The sequence below is a fragment of the Falco biarmicus genome, chromosome 1, assembly GCF_023638135.1.
Source record: "Falco biarmicus isolate bFalBia1 chromosome 1, bFalBia1.pri, whole genome shotgun sequence".
NCBI classification, from domain to species: Eukaryota; Metazoa; Chordata; class Aves; order Falconiformes; family Falconidae; genus Falco; species Falco biarmicus.
The window spans coordinates 75,689,716-75,710,222 of NC_079288.1; the positions used below are offsets into that span (position 1 = coordinate 75,689,716).

A 20,507-nucleotide genomic window follows, 5' to 3' on the forward strand; every position below is an offset into this window, starting at 1 on the left:
GATAAATTACACAAAATGCCATGAAATTCAACACAAAGTATATATATGAAATTAGTTTCTTAGGTTTCATCAATCCTGGAATCCTATTAAAATTGAATAGACTCATATTCAGAACAATGAAATTACAATAAGCATACATTTTAAAAACAATATAAATTACAAAAAACCCTATTCTACTACAAATCTCTAAAAGTTCTTATTATTGGTGACTTTACCTACTGGTTTCTAAAAATTAATCCCAGAGCATAATTTTAGAGTTACAACACAGTAGAATTAAATGACAATGAATTTAAAAGCTTCTTTGCAATAAATACTTTTTCATAGTTCTCCAGTAAGAATTACATATTCACCGTTTCCATATCAGATGGTGCAAACTTGTCATAAAATCAAAACATACATGTCCTACTGATCAATGAATGTTTCTTATATCAGCAGAGTTACACAACAGTAGTTATGTTGGTCTTGTTCTAAATTTCATACTATTTATCTGGGGACAACTGTCCTCTGCACCTCATTCCTCATTCCCAAGAGACACACACAGACAGCAAATTAATGAAAAAGGCAGGGAATATACATTCTGTGTTTTGGCTGGGAGGGGAAGGAGGTCATTGCTCCAGCTGTTTTTCACTCCTGGTTCTTGGATGTCAGTGTACCTGCTGCCAGTGCACAAATGGAGGCCAACCCTAGTGCTCTGGTATGTCCTCTGGAACTATATTCCACACTCAGTACAAAAACAGGTCCTTTCACAGGAAAGCAAACAGCAAGACATTAGTATATGACAAAGGCATCACAACAACTACTGGATTGGCCTTAATTCTTCGTTTGATTCCCACCTTTCAGGATTTCCAGTACAAATGAGATTGAACCAATGCCAAGGTATTTTGTGCCAAAAAAAGCTGCTTTGCTGAGAGCATGTTTAGTGTGATTTCACACAGTGATTTTCAGTCAGGCCTCTCTCTCTGTGACAGCAGGATTCATCTCAGCCAGGCCTACCTAAGTGTCAGACATCTAGTCTAGGCCTCTATAACCAGAAGAAGGAAAAAGATTTCTGTGGAGTAAAATTCACCTCATCATTAACAAGATGCCCACAAGTATCCCTTCCTTGCTGACTCCTTTGATTTTTTAGCACCTCTAGTTCAGGATGTTCATACACTACAGATATTTGAAAGCTCGCTAGGGTCACAATTCAAAACTCACCTTGAAACATCAAAGAAATTCAAAGGTTCACTAGCCTTGTGCCATACACTTTCCCCACACAACAGCCTAATAAACCAAAGTACTTCTTGAGACCTTCAGAATACTCTAGTACCTTTGATAAGTCACGCTCAGCACAAAACCTGTTGTCGAAACTGCTATCATGAAGTGTCATAAAAGTCCTTAAAAATTATAGGTATATGATAAGCAAATATTTTTTTTAAATTAAAAAAGGCAAAAAATCCTCCAACTGAAAAACAACACAAAAGAGAAGATCAAAACCTTAAGTACTGTCTACGAAGAGAACATACGCAACTAAGGAATATACTGGTATAAGAGATTATACACCTAGCATAACTTTTTTGCCTCTATATTTGAACTGAAACACACAGTTGGAAACTCAGCATTATCACATCCCATTACCATATATCCACTTGTGCTCCAAAAGCAAAGCTCTACTCATCAGGAATGAACTGCTCTATTTATTCCCACCAAGCCGTCCTCTTAATAAGAGTTAAGACCTTTGACAAGCATGAAATATTAACTCAGCTATTTTAGCATTTTAAGCTTACATAGGTGAAATATTCAAAAAAGTCCTCTCCAGACATGTGAAGAAAAAAAAAAAAAAGTGCTGGCGGGGCATCAGTTTTATTGTAACCATTCAATATACTTAAAAAAAAAAGACATGGAACACAGGAAACACTTCTGTGCATGGGATGTTGGACTGGTGACACAGGCTCAATTTCCAGCTAGTGACTGCCTATGAAATCCTCAGTAATGACACTTACCCATTCAGACTGAGATCTTTGAATGAAAGTGAATAAGCATTAAGCTTTTCCTTAAAGGGAGACCCTGAACTTGTAAAATTATTTTTCTCATTACTATCCAGAGGCTATTTGCAAGAGAAGTCCACTCCCTCCTCTGCCTAAAATATAGATCACTCTGCTTGCCTTCACTGGATTTGGAGGAAATCGGCCCTTCATTGCACCTATAGTCTCATTTTCTTCCAAGTAAGACTATCAATATTGGAGTCTTTTTAGAGTTTGCTCTGCTCTGAATGTGCAAAATAGTTTACACAGTGTCTGATGGGAGTTCTTAGGAACTGCTGCAGCAAAATATAGTTCAAAACCCCCACCACTTTGCAAGGGTTTAAGTGACTGTAAAAAAAATAAAATATCAGGGTAATGCAAAACTTCTGTTTTCAGGTAGATTATCTTGAGATAAGCTCGTTTTCTGGTGAAGAAGAACACAGTTTCTTAATAACTACCCTAATTATGACATCTGAATTTTTGAACGCATTTAAATTGTACAGCTTTTCTCTTTACTCTTCTAAGACGACAACTCATCCATCCTAGTCTAAAAGAGAAACCATCTACAAAAATGATGTATCATGCAAAATATCTTGATTTTATACCAGACTTACCTTTTCATTCATTTTCTTCATTAATTCCTCAGCCTCTTCATTTGCAGCCCTTGCTTTTTGGCACTGAGCTTCCACTTTCTTCCCAGTTTCCAGATTACATTCAGCTGTTAAAGCCACCATCTTTCTTTCATACTCCTCTTGAATCTCTTTCTCCATTATAAGAAACTGCTTTTTGAAAATTGAACTCATCTTCTTCTCTACATGAGGAAAGAGGCTGTGACTTAAGACCATGTTCTTCATCATCATCGAAATCACTTCTTTACATATCTGTGTTCGATATGCCTCCAGATCAGCATCTGCCCGCGTCAGGCTGGCAACCTCCAAGCTGTAGAAAGGTAATCAGAACTGTTTTATATCAGATTACAGAAAATTTCTATCAGAAAACAAGGATATCTAGATTCATTCACTACTGAGTAACCAAATGGCAGTCAGAGAAGTGCAGGAATATTACAGCATATGAGTTTACTAATCATGATAGGCACCATGCATTAAAAAGCAGGGTGAGCCAGCTTCTACAACAGCAACTTTAATGAATTATGTCCACTCTTGTGTTTCCATTTTAGACACAAAAAGGAAAAGCTTTTCTTTAAAACTCAAAATATTCCTCAGTTTAAAGGCAAACAACCTCCCACAAAAAAAATAAAATTAATATATATATATATATATAAAAATATCAAAACCACCTCTGTTGGTAAGCAGATGAAGTTAGTATCTGAATAGACTATAAATTTCACTCACTTTTTAAAATAGTTCAAAACTCACTGACCCATCTACATTGATACATCACTGCTTCATGTTCTACACAGGTATATTCCTTCCCTGCAGGGAAGATGGGAGAGTATTTTGATCATGTGCAGATAGAAATAAACTAAAATGGCCGATACCTCTCTCTTGTGAATATTAATAGAGTTCTAGAAAAGAGATTAAAACCAGAGGGAAATGTTTTTCTTTTTCTTTTTTTTTTTTTTTTTTACAAAATACAACAAATTCATATTTCATATGAATATATTCTCATTTATCTTTAGAGTTAATTAAATTGGAATTACAATTATTCTCATTTCACATACTATGTAACTACTGTAAATTCTATAGCTTTGCCTATTCTGCACACAATTGAGGATTGAAGAATTAGGTGGGTTTTGACCCTGCATGTCTATTTACACGAACACAAAGCCCAGTAAGCTTCCACGTGTGAATAAAGTATACAGGAATGTCATTGCGACCTACAAAATACACTTTCAAGACCTTAAATCCATTCTTTTTTCAGTGAGGCTAAATTACTGGTTTGATTTGTTCCACAGTCAAATCTCAGAATAAATTTCAAATCCATAGCAAATGTCTTGGCAAGATTTGCAAGACAGTAGACTGATACTACATTCAAAATGGTATATATCAAAGAACGGTATAGATCATTGTTTTCTTACGAGTCAAATACTTTAAGTACTTAGGAGCCATTAACTTAAGCTATAATAAATCTATCACAGAGAAGCAGCGAGATTTTTCTTTTGCAGTCCCTCAAAATCCCATAAATGCACTGGCCATGGCCATACTTGTCTTGGTGATCTGCAGCAGGGTAGCTGGTTGCAGCTGCAAAACTTCCTCTATTTCCCCTGTCTCTTCCTCGCATACAGGAGCAGGAATCAATCACTGCTGTATGGGGCCAGATCCCTGTGATTGAAACATTGTGTGCCTGAAACTTTATTCACAGTAATTTGAAGATCCTGTAAGAGCTATTATTTTCTATAATGTCCCCAGGGCAACACAAAATCCAGCTTTTCTGTGCTATGTACAGATGGACACTGCAAGGCAGCACCTGCAGGTACATAGCCCTCTTGGGTGGTGTTCCGCTACATTCATGGTCAAGCCCCCCCGGGCACTGATCTGCTCCCTCTGCTTGGGAGAGTCCTTTTCAAGTGCAGGACAGCGGGGCAACCACAGAGAATAGGTGACAGCAGGATCAAGGGAAGAAGATGCTGAAGCAACGCAGCAAGCACTTCAAATGGGCAGCACAGATGTGTATTTTCTCTGAAGTCTTTTTGTTTACAGAATTCCTAGGATTTTTGCTTTCATACCCAGCTAGTACTAAGCTGTTTACTCATGACAACTAACTTAAAAGATGTGTTTCAGTTTCGTGCAAATGCACCTAAATAAAAACAAGGATCCAGAAAATGGGAGCTTTATGCTATAACATTTCCCTCATGACTGTCAAGCAGTGGTAGGAGGCTCCCCTTCATAGATTCCTCAGTTTGTTATTAGCCTGTAAAATTCACACCACCAGATTTATTTTTCAGTTTAAATTCCTGCTTCAAGCCCAGTAGCTCTGATTTAATTGAAGCATATCTGCCTTTTGTGAGAAACATCTCATCTTGGTTTTCAAGCATCCCCTAACAGAGAACTAAACAACACTTTAATTAATTGTTCCACTTGATAATTTAAGACCCAAAACCCGTCACCTTATTCTCGGCTTGAATTTGAATAGTTTCAACTTCCAACTCTCTTTGTTTGCTAGAATAACAAGTTCCTTAGTCATTATTTTTCCATTCTTCATGCACGCACTGAAAGATGACGGTCACAGCACCTACTAACCCCTTCTTATTGATGTGTCAAAGACAATTCCTCATCTCTCTTCCTGTAAAGCAACACTTCACAGCTCTAACACGGTGATACACAGCTCATAACACACTATTTATTTCTTATCATAAACGCAAGATTTTTTTCAGCATGTGTCCAAAAAAGATTAAGCCATTCCTCACTCACCTCCTTACTTGCTACTTTTCCAGTCTTCTTCAGCAGTGATCCCAAGAATAAAAGCCAAAACCAAACACCATCACATTTCCCATTATCCTTCCCACAGCATTTCTTCCTATTTATTGCAAATCATTACAGACTAGAACTGATTTCATTTTAAGTAAGACTCCCATGCTCCTCACCCACAGAGAACTGCAGTCCCCAATTCACTCAAGATCATAATGCCAAATGCAGGAAGAGCAACAGGTGTAGTTCACCTGATGCTCATGTGTCACCAATGATGAAGCCGTTAAGATCCCAGGTATAATTAATCTGCAACTCTCACCCTCCATTTTCATGACAACAATCTGTGAAGAAGGCAATGAAACAGAAGCAGCAGGTGAACTGTTCTACCAATTCAAGGGTAATAGCATGGAGAAAAAGTAATTACAAGACACAGCTCTCCCAGGTCTCACCCTGAAAGAAAGCAGCCAGACCATTATTTTTTTTTTTCAGTAGCAGCTGAAGAAAGGTTGTGTCTTATAAATTTGAAATCTACCTTCCACATGACGTGCTCTGCTTCTAGTCTGCCTCTTCCACACAGCAGCTAGTGGCAGTGAGACAAGCTCATCACATGCACCTTGCTTCAAGCTCTTACTCCAAATGAGAGGTTGAGGGGAGCCTTAACAAGCTGCATCAATATAGTCCTGGAGTCTTAGAAGCCAACAGTCAGTACAAAACAGGAATCCTGTGTCTCAAAGCATTTATTATACATGTCCATCGGAATACTAATGCTCACAATCATCCAGTTGAAATGTTCAGTGTTTTGTGACAGCTAGGAGAAAAAAAAAAAATCCTAACCTGACACACTATGCCTCCTTAAACTGAGTTAGATTTAATAAGTTTCTTTAAAAGCTCTGCACTCTGCTTGTTACAGTATTCCATATTTAAAATGTCTTGTATTCAGCATAATAGAAATGCGAAAGCCAATGGAGGTAGCAGATGGAACCTATTGATGAAAACTATCAAAGCTTCTGTTGAACAAAGCATGCAGAGAAAGGATGAGGACAGTACAGAAGGCAGGTGGTACAAAAAAGTGTGTGTGGAGGAAAGGTGAACAGACATGTAGAAAATGAAACTACAAACAGCAAGTTTAAAAGATTTTTCACTCACTTGAGGAGGAAGTGGATTTAAAGACCTGTCAGAGAAGATCTGGGAAGGGAGAATCCCAGATGCCAAACACAGAGAAGCAGAGAGTACCTGAGCACCTGATGTCTTCCACAGACCTAATAAAAGAATACAGGAAAGCAGCTAGGGTCAGGAAAGAAACAACTATAGTTTACAAAAAAAACTACCACCACCACACCACAAAAAAGGAAACCTCTCATTAAGTACAAAATAATTGTATTTTTTGTGAGTTTTACGTCTTTAAGTCTTATTATTCAAATTAGAGGCCCACAGAGGGAATTTTTGAACAGGATAATTAATAGCTGCTGAATTTAACAGTCCTAAAATGAACTAACAACTTTCTGATACATTTGTAAACAAATTCAGCTTGCAAAGATAAGAAATTACTGTGACACAACTTTCTGAAGTCGAAAGGGGAGATAAACATCAAGGAAACCCCTTTGGTGACATTTTCTCACCAAAGCAGAAACCTCCCTCATTTTCAGAAGACTCATCTCTCATCTGCAAATGGTAGCCAGTTAGCAGCATATGTATTAACAACAGTATCCAGAGGAGACTAGAGCCCTGTGATGGCAGTTTCTGCAAAGCATCCCTTCATGATACACAACACTCCCAAAAAGCATGTAATTTAGGGCCACATATGGATGGTTTGTCTCTACTGTCCTGGATGCCCTGCTGCAGCAGTAACTCGGGAGCACCACAGCACAGATGCACCAGCTCCAGCTGGAGAGAGGAAGGCTGCCAGGGAAGGACAGACAGACACACAACTGCCCCCAGGCCAGTGCCACACACTACTACAGTCTGAGCCAGAGCAGCAGATGTCCTGCATCCATGGCCACAGTGCCAATGGGACAGCTGCAGTGAGGAAAGGAAAAAAGAGGACAGAAAAGAAGTGTTATGGTCTGTGTTGTCTTATCACACTTCAGAGAAGTGAAGATGGAGAAAGGGTTGGACTTGGAGAATCACACAGCCAGAAAACAGTACCTGTAGTGCTGGCTTTGGTAACAGTAAGAAAAGAAAGCTAATTCAATTGTAATGGGCATCAAAGGTCTTCAGCTGCAGCTGTGGTTTGTTTCCTAAATCATCTATTTACTGACGTGTTAGTAATACAGTATCAATATGTTGGGCTGTGCTTTGTTTTGGGTTTTGGGTTTTTTGAGTTTGTGATTTTTTTGTTCTTTTTGGGTCTTGGTGTGGTTTTTTTTTTTTAAGTTCCACGTCAATGCAGACTGTGTGCAGCGCCTCCATTCAGGCTCACTCTCCTATCTTCCCTCTTCTGCTTCCCATGCTCTCCCACTGGGTCCAGTCACAACAGAGACTGCTAATATTTCAGGGCAGGGGTTTACACAGGCTGCAACACAATGAGGCACAAACCTTTGCAGGAGACCATAACTGGGTGCAAGCAGAAACAAAGAGATAATGGCATGAAGTCTGAACAGCCACCAACAGCTACCAACTGCTCAAACCCAAGTTTTACAGCCTTCCTGTGCCACCGTGGGGCACACTGCCTTTCCCTGCTCTCTGCTTACTGCCAGGCTGGGCGCTGCCTGCCTGGGCTAGTGGTCTGAAGATGCTCTGCGCTACACCAGCAGATGTACTGGCCTGCAGCCAGCTCTGAACTGGGAAAGTTCATCCATCAGTCCTGTGACACCTATACAGTCAAGCATAAATTCGGCACAGCTCAAACATGAGCCTACAGAGAATACAGGACATCTCATCAGTAAAAAAAATTGCTAAGAAAGGTATGTGATGATTATCTACGGGTGCTTTCACATGGATGAGTCACAGGTTAAGTTTAGCCTTCCAGAAAAGGTTAGAATGCTGACAAAACCAGAAATAGGATTCTTATGATATACAGCCAAAAACAAACAAACAAACAAAAAAAAACCCACATTGAAAAAGATGATAAATTCAGCTGAGAGACCAGTAGCTCTTCACAAAAAAAAAAAAAAATCACAAAAACCTGCCAAAAGTCTAAGCACTAGACTTGGCAGCAGCTTTACTATCAAATTCCTTTAACTCTCTACAGCGATATATAGAGTAAAGGTATTTCAATTCTTAAACTGTTTAAAAAAAACATTTGAAAAATCCTGCATGTAAGAGACCAAGAACCTCTGCTTTGACTGCAGAAAGTATGAAAACTGATAAAGCAGTGATCTTCAGCAAATCAATTTAAAAACCACAGCTAGCTACAATATAGCTCTTGCAATAGAACACAGAAAATGGTATCTCACTGAATAACTGCTATACAAAAAGAGCGTAAAAAAGACTCCAGAGCCCTGCTTCCAGGGAACTCACTATGCATTTTACCATTGATTTTAAAAGCACTAACTTCAGCCTGGATACTAACAAAAGCATAAATATATATTATGGCTATACGCATTATGCATTAATGCCTGATGAGCTTCCAACTTTACTGTGATCTACTCAAGATTCTTCTGATCTACTCAGAAGACTGAGTACTCAAATCACAGAAATGGTAGCAAATCTCAGTCTTCCTTCAAAATTATATGGAACAAAGCATCACTAACAGCACTGCTCTCAAAAGCAGACTGTTTTCTGCATGAGGTGAATTGTTCTGGGTGGACAGCAGAAATGACCTTCATAATTCTGAATACAATTTCTTCATAGTTAAACAACATCAGTGACATTTTTTAGATGAAAAAAGTTATGTACTCATTAATTTCAAAGTACTTGTTTTCTTCAGTTCCCCTGTCTTATAGACTCCTATCACCTATTAATCATTTACGTTTCTCTGATGGAAAAAACCCCATAAGCAACAGCATTCTTAACACAGAACTACCAATGCAGGGTCTGGGTTTCATTCCATGTGTATTCACTGTATCTTGTTGTTACACCCATGTGAATATTATTTATTGTTGTATTTCTGCTTTATGCACACTGCTAAAAAAAAGGAGCAATGAATATACCCTCCCTTCAAAAAAATCTAAAATTTTGATTACACTTTTTAAAAGTTACAAAATACAGAAATTTAGCACCTCAATTACTTTTTGTACTAACAATATAACTACTTCTCACCATTTTCTATGTAGGAATACTGAAGTCCAACTGTTAAGACAATGTGATCTTTTATTCTTACCTTCCATTTGAATTCAGGGTTAAAAAATTCCACACATTTACTCCTCAGCAAATTAAATTGGGATGTACAGCAAGAAATTTACATTTAGAGAGAAAACGTGAACTTCTAATAGAGTAGTAAATTGTTTTTCACTTTTCTGTCAAGGCTCTCTATAGACAGTTTGATCCTGTTCTCCTGTACATTGGCCTCAATGCCCTCTACCATAAGGAAAAAAAAACCAAACACAAAAATCAGCTGCAATGCATACATATTACTTATTTCCCAAAATAATTGCTAGTATGTATTGTGTATCAGCAAGCAGGTTCAAGTTCAGTTAGAGCTTTGACAAACTCAAGAAAGCATAGCTGTACAAAATGAAGATGAAAAAGTAAAGCTGCAGTAATGGAAAGCCATTTAACAGAATCAAGCTGCCTTTAACGTATCTCTGTCTTCTGAGACTATAAGCATGGTCAGAGTCCATCACACTGGACACAAACCCAAACTGCTCAGCTCTCTTCATTTTCTGTTCTAGACATACAGAAAAAGAGACCTACGGCATTTTGGAGTATGATCTAGTGCGCATGTCAAATATTCAAATCATATAGCTTCTTCTCATTAGTATTCATTGCCAATGGGCCAATATTCAGGAACATACACAGTGAGGAACCTACTGAGAATAAAAGCCAAGCTATTTTGCTGCATAATGTACATTAAGGATATGACTTATTAAGACAAAACTCACAAAATGAGTAACTAAGAAGCTTCCTTATGAAATATTGAGTAAGTTTTGTTCTCTAGCCAATCCTCCTGACAGTGCAAACTGTCTACACTCCAAAGATGTACCTGTTCATAAATATTGAACACATGCTCTTAATGTATTTGCTAAACAATTTGGCACTGCCACTTTGTAAAAGACATTAACTATTAACATAGCTTTATGTCATAAAGAGAACAAAAAAATTCTGTGGTGCTTACATTTCTAAGTAATTTTTTCATTTGCATCTGGACAAAAGAACAAAGCAGCAGAATGATTCCAACCACATTTACCATCAGAGTGCAATTTAAAAAGATGTATCCATTATGTTGCTAAGCTTACACCTATGCCATGTAGAGAAAGTGACACATAGCTGCACCCATACATGCAGAAGGAATTATCAAGCTAGCATATAAGGAAGATGACGTTGGCTGGTTGAAAATATTCTGAAGTATCAAAAGCTCTCTAAGAAAAGCCCCTATACTTTTGCTTCCTCAAATAATAAAATCCAGGATTATGATGATCAAATTCATATTGGTATACATATGACATGAAAAAATTATGCTCAAAATAGCCCAGTTCTTATCCTCAGTATACTGCCTGCCACTCCTATGAGACAATACAAACCTCGTTGCTCATTTGCTTACAGAAAACCCAACTATCCCATTGGGCATCACTAAATGTAATAAAACAAAACGCAACATCATTGGAAAATTGATTGTGACCACAATTAGTAAAATTACAACATTTCATTCAACCAGAGAATCCATTCAAATTGACTGCAATTATCCATCAATGAATTACAAATGTACCATCTTTCTTTTTCCCTTTATATTTTACAAATCACTATCCTCAAAGCAGGTAATTCAGTAGAATTCAGAAGAATTTCTTGGTTCTGGTTTTAGCCTAGATCACTGTCACAGAAGCTCCTAAGGCAATGGTACAGTATTTTAACTTCATCTTTGGAACCAGTTAAAATTCTGGATAATGTACAACAGTTTATGAAGTACAAGACTATAACGAAACCTTTACAGAATGCAGATCAGAAATAAAAGGACTGCTTTGCCCCAACTTGCAGAATGAATATGGAAACAATGTTATAGATGAGGAAGATATCAATAAAATAAATATCTAAGCATTAACAATGAGAGATAAAAGAAGGGATGTATTATAGCTACTGAAGAAAGCAGGAACAATATTGCATGTATTCAATATAGGCCTTAAAGTAATGCTGTAGCCTTTTTGACCAACCAGCCTGCAAGACTGGGTTTCATCTCACCCACCTCCAGATCCCTAGAGTTGAGCTAATCAGCCCAGGGTCCAGGGCATCAGCAGGCACAGCAGCCATACAACTGATTTTGAAAGTCTACTTTGGGATGAGAATAATCATATCCTAGAAGCGCTCTTTTTCACTCCTAGTAAAAAAGGGAACTGAGAGCAACTTGGTAAAGGAGTTCACATTGCAGAGATCCTCACTCAGTCAGATAAACTGCATTACCATTAAAAAAGGAGAGTAACAGGTAATTGAATACACATATTCAATAAGTGCCAATCAAAAGAAGGAAAGAACAGAAAAAAATATGATTAAGTACATCTGTTTGTCACCTCCTAAGGGTAAACAAATCAGACGGTCCAGTTTAAAACTACAGGAAATGAGAACTGGGATAATCTAACCCCCACTGCTAACAGGTAGAGGCTGATTTGAGCCCTTCACAGTAATGTCTATCACCCTTTCAATCACCTTTCATAGCAGGAACCACTGTAACTCCAGACCTTTGTGGTCCATCTACTATCCTCATACTGGAAGAAAGAAAAGATAATTCAGAAAGTGAAGAAGGTTAGTGACAGTTTGCCATTGGGCATCTACTTTATTCACTGCAATGCTCTAACTACTTCGAGGCAGAGAAAATAGAAACTGTGAGGAAAGAAGTGGAAGCAAGACAGACATTTGTGCTAACTGCATAAGAATATTAAAAAGCTTTAGCCCCTGGATACTTACGCAAAGAAATGAATCCTGTTTCATGGGTTTAGAAACAATCCTGTTATAAAAATAATCCTATCCAAAGGTTTGCAAGAATATTTACCTTTCTAAACCATAACATATCTGAAAATAGCCCCAGCATTTTATTTTATTTTCAAACTAGCTATATATTCACTATCCCTGAAGTAAAATACTAAAGCAAGTTAAAAAAATTTTTGATCCTGTTATTCTTAATATTTACATAATGATTTTCAGGGTAAATCTTCTCAAATCCTGAGTTGCTATATAGTTATAAAAGCAAGGACCAATGTGCAATTTACAGAGATAATGATCCCAATTATCGAGGAAATGTAGGAAATTATAATGTTGTTAGTTACCCTTTAAGAAACAAAATTACTTCCATGGTCGTGTAACTTATCCTTTTTAGCTTCTACAGATTTTAGTTGCATAATACTGCCTGTAACCTAACTTGCTAGAAGCTAACAGCAAGACTGAACAAACAAAATCTAATCTGTCCTTACCTCAGACCTTTTTATCATATTCAGCTGAAGAACAGATGACCTTTAATAGTGGCATGTTTCTGTCAAACAGCCCTGACTGGCCTTTCAACAACATCAGGAGAGTTTCTCTGCTCTACCCAGTTGTCCCTCTCACTGCAGCTACATGGTATCTTTCTGGCAGCAGTACAAACCCTCACGCCTTAGACTCTGATTCAGGTTTTTCCGAATATGCTGCTAAACAGCAATGCTGACACTCAGCAAGAGCTCTCTTTTCTAGGACAAAAGCCACCCTTTTGAAAGCAGAACGTGTTCAGCAATAGTAGAATACACCCTTTCAACATTTTCTTGTACACAGAAAAGTTCCCCTTAGTGAAGCACAGAGAAGCAAAACTACGTGTACGTTTGGATTGGAAACTTGCATGTCTAAGGCCTAGATGGAGCTGACTTCTACAGGTGAAGCCGTATGAAACATGACAGTTTTCAGTTCTCACAGGTGACTAGTGCAGTTCAAAAACCTAAGGTAGTGCAGTCATATGTGTAAATAGACACTACAAAAAATATTAAAGGGCAGATACTCAAAACATATTCAAAGGTTCAGTTGATGATAAGTGTAATAAATGTAATGCAATAGCAGTGAATCCTTACTCTTCTAAAGCCAGACGCATGTTCCCAGTTTCTTCAAAGGTCAGAATATCAATGATTTGGTCATTCATAATTGTATCTTCACTAAAGAGATCACCTGAATTAAACTGAGAATGCTCCAGTTTGTGATTCTGGCTGAGTTCATGGTGTATCTCCTAAAAAAAAAAAAAGTAAACCAGATTATAACAAAAATTTACACTGACTGTCTGACCTAATTTTATTGCAGGTAACTGGGTGAGAAGGCTCGTACTTATCAAACTTCAAACTGTACTGCTGGAAAGCATATAAAGAGATTGTGCAAATCAGATATGTATCTGAAATCAATTACACTACTTTTGTTTCAGGTTGAACTTCTTGTATATATCTGATCTGGAATACAAAGTAAATGAACATAAGACAAAAGACTCTACATCGACTTCAGTAGGCTTGTGAAAGCCTTCTAGGAGGTTATCTTGCACTATAAACTTTTTAGGCCTTTTTTTTTTTAAATTACCACAGTATACAAATTATATATGGCAAGATGACAGTATTATGAGGTGAACAACATGAAAAACGAATCCTATGAACAATGGAAGTGACTCAGTTTGCAGTTCAGTGAGACTCCCTTGAGACTGAGGGCTCATAAAATTACTATACAAAAAAGACACTATAAATATCCGATGCTAGGACCAAACTGGCCCTATTTTATTATCTCATTACCACAGCTTCTTCTGTAAAACAAACAAGGCACACACTTTTCATCTAAACAGATTATTTTTTCAGACCCAAAAGAAATAAAAGTTGTTGATGGCATAATTTTCAACTACAGAAACTAAGGCTGGAAGTGATTTGTGAGCTCCTCTAGTCAGTTCAGAGGGATGGGAGATCCACCACTGTCCAAGCAGAGGACGGGTTCAAACCTCTGAGCACAACTCTCCTACAGGACTGCTCCAATCACTGCAATATTCTGATTGAGGTCTCCAGTTCCCTCCCATTGAAGTTGCTCCACTTCACTTAAATACATAAATAATTAATAGAAGCAAGAGCTAGAAGTTGGGCCAACTTGATGAGTATTTATCAGACTCTGGAATTTCTTTCTTCATCCCAGTATGTACTGAAATACTTTCTCCAAACTGGCACAGCTTGGATAAGCACTGAAAATGCTCCACCCCCAAACCCAACTGTTTTGCTTAATCACTCAAGAGATTAGGGCACATCCAAGGAATTGAGAGACCAAAATTCAAATCCCTATTCCTGATGATCAGAAATACAATTTGGACCCAAGTCTCCTGTGCTCAAGGTGAGTGGTCTACTCTCTGGGCAACTGCTTATAACCCACAGACATCCTGCCTCTCATTTTGAGGGACGAAGAGGAAAGGAGGAAGGGAGGAATATGAAAAGAAATTAACAGCCAAAATGTAATCTCCCTCCAGTCTGAAGTTAACATCCAGGTACAACAGTTCTTTCAATCAGATTATCATTCTTAAACTTCCCTCTAAATCTGATTGCACTGAAGATTAGAGGTTGTAGAGATAGCATTACCTGGAAATCTAACCCATAACCTGGTGGCTTTTTATTTATCTTCAAAAGCTCTTTAGACAATCTGTGTTAGTTAGCAAGTTGTATCACCAAATATGATCAATGTTAAATAAAGTACTGTTACAGACATTATGACCCACCTTTTTTTTACCATGGAAATTCCATTTTAATATTTGTGTTCGGTAAACAATGAAAAAGCCAGCACATGTCAATACAAGTGAAACAAAAAAAGCAATGAAGAACCCTGCAGCATGGATGGCATGGTTGTATGAAACCTGAAATTAAAAGACCATATTATTAAAATTACATTTTAAACATATATAAAGATCAGACTCAAAGATTGAAACTGTAAGCAACATAATAAATTCTTTTTAAATGGCTTCATACAACTTCAGGGTTTCTCAGCATTAAGTTGTAATCACTATATATTTATTAATATTTTCAAACAAGTGTATATTTTCCACAGGTCTTCAAGTCAGCATGGTTCATTATGTTCACCTAGTCCAAATTACTGTGTAACTCCAAGCAACAGAACTCCCACAGATTGAATTTTAGGTGCAGTGACTCATGGGTGTGCTGTACTTAATAGCCTGTTTTCCAGTGTTGCCAAACTCTCCCAAGTCTTGTTGAAATTGATGGCATTTGATGTTGCTCAGAGGCTCTGAAAAATCAGCCTAATGTTGACTTCTTTTAATTAATGACCATTTCTCGATTCAATAAAACTGAGTAATCACCATAGGGAAAAAGCACCAACATGAGTTCAGAATAAATATGTAACTGACAGTTGACAAAATCACGCAATTTGTATGCACCCTTGCAGTTTCTGTGTAAGCCAGAGTCAGAAAAAAAGAGCAGGAACACTGAACTGTGAGCCAGCTAACAACTTTGTAGGCTTTCACTTTAGCTCTTAATTTAATCTTTAAATTGAATTGCATTAAAAATTAATTTTTACTTCATGCTCCATGTAGCAAAAGTTAATCCAGTGTTTGTTTAGTTCTTTGAGATCTCTGGATGAAAAACATAGCACAGCTATTGGTATAATGTTTCACCACAAACTAATCACTCTGCTGGGACTAGAAAGTGTAAATAATTAACAGGCTGCTTGCAAGTTGAGCTTGGTCATCTCTTGGAGCAGAAATCCGAGAGCATTCCATGGAGTCAACAGTAATTCTGCATAAGAAGTGATAATTAAACATGGTCCACAATTTGAAAACTATTTCATCCAGTTTAACAGCAGAATTTTAACCTTCTACTGCCTAGCTTTTCTCTCTCTGATATGTTTTTGTACACTGAGTATCTGTCACACCTCTAACTGAAAGGAACTGCTTCATGTTGGACTTCGATGTTTCAAAGGCTCAGCTCCTCAAAGCTGCTGGAGATGCTCAGTGCTTGTGACTTCAACATGATTTCAGTTGAATGAGGCGATGATGTCAGTATCAAGGAGATCATCAAGATGTTAATTACAGGCTACTATTTGGAACTTGCACAGTTCCAAGAAGATCCAAGGTTTCCTTCAAAGTATTGTATATTTAGGATCAATGGTTCCTCTGACTGACAGAGGTATCCTTAGTTTGGATTTTTGGTTTTTAATCATAGGATCATCTAGATTGAAAAGATCGTTGAGTCCAACCGTAAACCTAACACCGCCAACTCGACCACTAAACTATGTCCCTAAGTGCCTAAGTAGATGCTAGGTGTCTAATTCTGACAGATTTTGTTTACTTACAGCTTTTCTTCGTATCACTGAAGTTCCAAGTCTTTGAGAGCATGTCCTGGGATCAAATCCCAGCAAGACAGACTTTGGGTGTCATTAAGGTGACCGATAGTATATGCTGAGGATTGTGTTTCATTATTTAACTATACACCACTGGAAATGGGTGACTTACCATTCTAAAATACCCGATAGAAAAAGTACCCCATGTTTTTTCCTCTGAAATGATTAAAAACATATCCACTGAGTGAAAGGAATTCCTCGTGCTTCACTTAAAATGTAAGTTTTAATGTAACATTTAAGACAAGTTCTCAGCTCAAACTAGCCACATAGAAAAGACAGCTGTTTCAGGAAAGGCTGTGTCTAAAAAAAAATGAGACCCTTGAAGTACTTTGAGGTTCACCAAAATGTTTTGAGACTGAGAATTTATCCAAATAAGCTAGCCATGTGCCGAATTCCTTCTAATACCTTTCAGTATCTTTACGTTTTAAACAGAAACAAAGAAAAGAAAAAGAGGAGCAACACATTAATTCCCTGGTTCCATGTGTAATTACCAACACATTGAATGTTTTTTCTTGATGTAGCTTCCTACTACTTTGACCAATTGCTTCCATTACACTCCCCTGTACCATGGCTGACCACTAAGGACACCCAGCATATCTGCATCACTGTTGGTAGGCAGCTCCCTCTTCTTCGGACACTGCACTGCTCCCCAGTTCCTTGCCATGAGCTCAGTTAAAGCTGCATCACTTTGCATCAAAACATCCTAATCTTTAAATTTATTTGAAAGACAATTATGTAAATATTAAGTAACTCCCTTCCCTAACCCAGTGTTTACTCCCCTCACAGATCAAAAGGATTTAACTCATACCCCTTGAACAGTCACTGAGCCAACAAACATCCATGTCTAACCTAGAACAAACGCAATTCCTCTTAAGTTTTCTCCAGTTGCACTAGGTGGCCAAGAGGGAATCACAGAAAGGTCATCCTTGAGCTCTGCCACGCCAAGGCTCTGCCTGAGGTCCCACTGCTTTCAAGGAATGGGAGATGCTGTAGATAATACTTAGGGAAAAAAAATAATGCTGCTTTGGAACCACTTCATCATTTTGTCTGAATCCACTCACATTTGTCTGATTTCCAAGCACTCTGTGAAGTTTAGGGATCTCTCTAGGCTTCTGGGGAAAGCAGGAATCTGGTGAGGCTATGGGTTCAGTGAAGCTGAAATGAAGCTGGTTAAGTTTTGATGGAGAAAAAGCACTGGGTAGGGCACGATCCTGTGCTTTTCTAAGTAAAGTAAAAGATAAGACTTATGGCAGGACAGTCAGTCTGCATCAGGTAGGTAGTTCTGTCAGAGGTTAAGCTCCAATGGAGAAAAATGGACAGGGAATTATCTTGTGCTTTTATACTTTAAGAAAATGGGTTCTGGAAGGACAGTCCCTGTCATTGGGGGGGCTGTAAATCCAAGCAGGACACAGCAGGTGCCTAATGGCATCTGAAAGCATTACAGTGGATGGTGCTGGGCAGATGCCAGAGCACAAGCCACAGAGTAGGACCAGTGCCGGCACTGCAGGCCAACCTCCAAACCGCTGACACGCCAGTGAGCCTCAAAACCTTAAGCTAACTTCTTAAGCCATCTCAATAGCTGGAAGAAGCATCACAGGCCCAAGTTCCTTTCACAAACTGCTGCATTCCCACTGATTTAAGGATGGTGAGGGAAGCAAGCAGAGCAAAAATCAGATCAGAATAATTACTAACATCCATCCTATGCAAAGTGCTTAGATGTGAGAACCTCCTTTTGTACTTTTCACCACAGCTTCCCATTCAGCATCAAAACCACCCAGCCATGGGCAGAGGCACACAGTACTCACAACCCCTGAAGCACTGTGGGAAGACATCTGGCACAAACACTCAGATAAGCAACACTCTCATTTTTTCATAAGCTACAAAATTACCTTGTCACAGGCAACCAAGTACTTTCTTCCAGCAGTGCAGATGAGAAAATCCACAGGTTTTGTAAAACTGATTTAAAGAACAGCACAGTAGCCAAGTGAGCAAGCAGACCATGTGAAAGCTGATGGGACCAACTTAGCATGGCACTGCTATGACTATGTAATTAATTCTTCTCTTTTCTGTCCCCAAAGTCAACATTTAGTATCTACTTGCTCACACATGTTGGTTTTACCACACCCATGAACAGGTTTAAATAATGATCTTTAATAAATAAAATCTGAGATTGAGAGCATTTATGACAGCTGAAGATATGAATGATATACAATACATCGCACCTTTTTCAGCAGATCATAATTTCCTTGCACAAACTGACTTCATACTGAAACACTTTATGTTTGGCCACAGCCCAAAGGCAAATATTATGTATGTGAAACATGATGTGTTCCATAATTTCTAAGCTTTATTTTTCAAAAATTAACAGTATTCTCTAACACTTTTACCACGCAGTTTAATTACAAGACCTGCTCACTAAGTAAGCTCAAACGCAGCTGAGCCAATTTTACCTAACTATGGAATAGTCCCCAAGAACTTGTTGAATTCTATCAAGTTCAAGTTGGAAACCCCCCCACACTATAAAGTATAAAGTTTTAAATATAGTAATAGATTGCAGGAATTTTCATGGTGGGCTGAGATCAATGTAGCTTAGTCTTAACTTAGACATTGCCAACTGCTGCAGATCAATTCACACTGAAGCTGTTTTTCTAACCCAGTCAGCTACTGCATGGCTTCACCTTTAAGATTAAGAGTTTTAAAAAAATACATTTATGGCAATTTCAAGCATAACTCCTAACTATATAAACGTCCAATCCTTTTAAATCTTACTAGATCTTTAGCCAGGAAAAATGAGTTCTCTAGCTCATGTACAGTTTTGCTTTATAACATGTTTAAATCTGGCTTACATTTTAACAGAATGGGCACCTGATCTTCAGTTATGTGAGAGCGAAGTCTGGACTTATAATCTACTACACTAATAGAAGCTAAGAGAGCACAAGATCCCCAGCAAAAGAGAAAACTGGAACAAGAGGCCCCTATGCCCAATCTCCAAATAGATTACTGATTTTAAAGATGGAGAAGAACTTATGGGACAGGCCTGTGGAAGGAATGAGCAGTCTAATCCTCAGGACCTCTTCAGGCAAGCCCCATCCACATGAACTTGAGATTTCAAATGGTACAACCATGACAAAAATGTTTTGGGGGTAAAACAAACTATTTTCTTCTCTCTGAACACAATCAATCACAGTCTTCTTGCCAACCAAGCCACAGCTCCTTAAAAAAAGATCCCCAAGCTTATCAAGGTAATGAGGTGTTGGGGGAGAAAAGTTTGGTGGAGAGATTACCCTAGCAATGAAACGGATGGATGCAGTGGAGAGTTCTCTTAATAAAAAAATATCGACAATAATAACATTGTTTGCTACAGTCAACATAATTTTGAAGGTTACTTTGGCCTCTTAGAAACCATGTTAATTCAGAAGCCAAGAACAGAAAGTCATATTGGAAGGATGACTAGTTAAAAAATGAAAAGCAAACGTAAGTTACATGTGTCTCTTACTGCAGTTTTATTTCTCGGGCTTCCCACAGCTATCTCCTGATTTGTGTATCAGCATGATATAGAAACCTTTTCTCAATAGGTGGCGGATAACTCCACCCTTTTGGAAGGGCAAAAAGCCTTCTCATAGTGGCTAGGACCTGGAGCAGGTGAGCATGTTCCTCACCACAGTTCTCTGTACCTGGACAATTCTTCAAGAAAAACCAACCCAAAAACATGGCTAGGAATAATGGA

General features: G+C 38.1%; 1 protein-coding gene across 6 annotated transcripts in view; it reads right to left on the bottom strand.

Moving 5' to 3' along the window:
* The window catches only part of EVC2 (EvC ciliary complex subunit 2), an 80,072-nt gene that overhangs the window by 40,012 nt on the left and 19,553 nt on the right, over positions 1-20,507 (bottom strand). For all 6 annotated transcript variants that reach the window (XR_008821665.1, XM_056337718.1, XM_056337699.1 and 3 more), the window contains 3 exons: positions 15,147-15,281; positions 13,492-13,643; positions 2,618-2,942 (listed from right to left, as the gene is read on the bottom strand). Coding sequence is in view for 5 of the 6 variants with exons in the window: in XM_056337718.1 (XP_056193693.1) it covers positions 2,618-2,942; positions 13,492-13,643; positions 15,147-15,281 (612 nt within the window). In the remaining variant the exon portion in view is untranslated. The remainder of the gene's footprint in view (positions 1-2,617; positions 2,943-13,491; positions 13,644-15,146; positions 15,282-20,507) is intronic.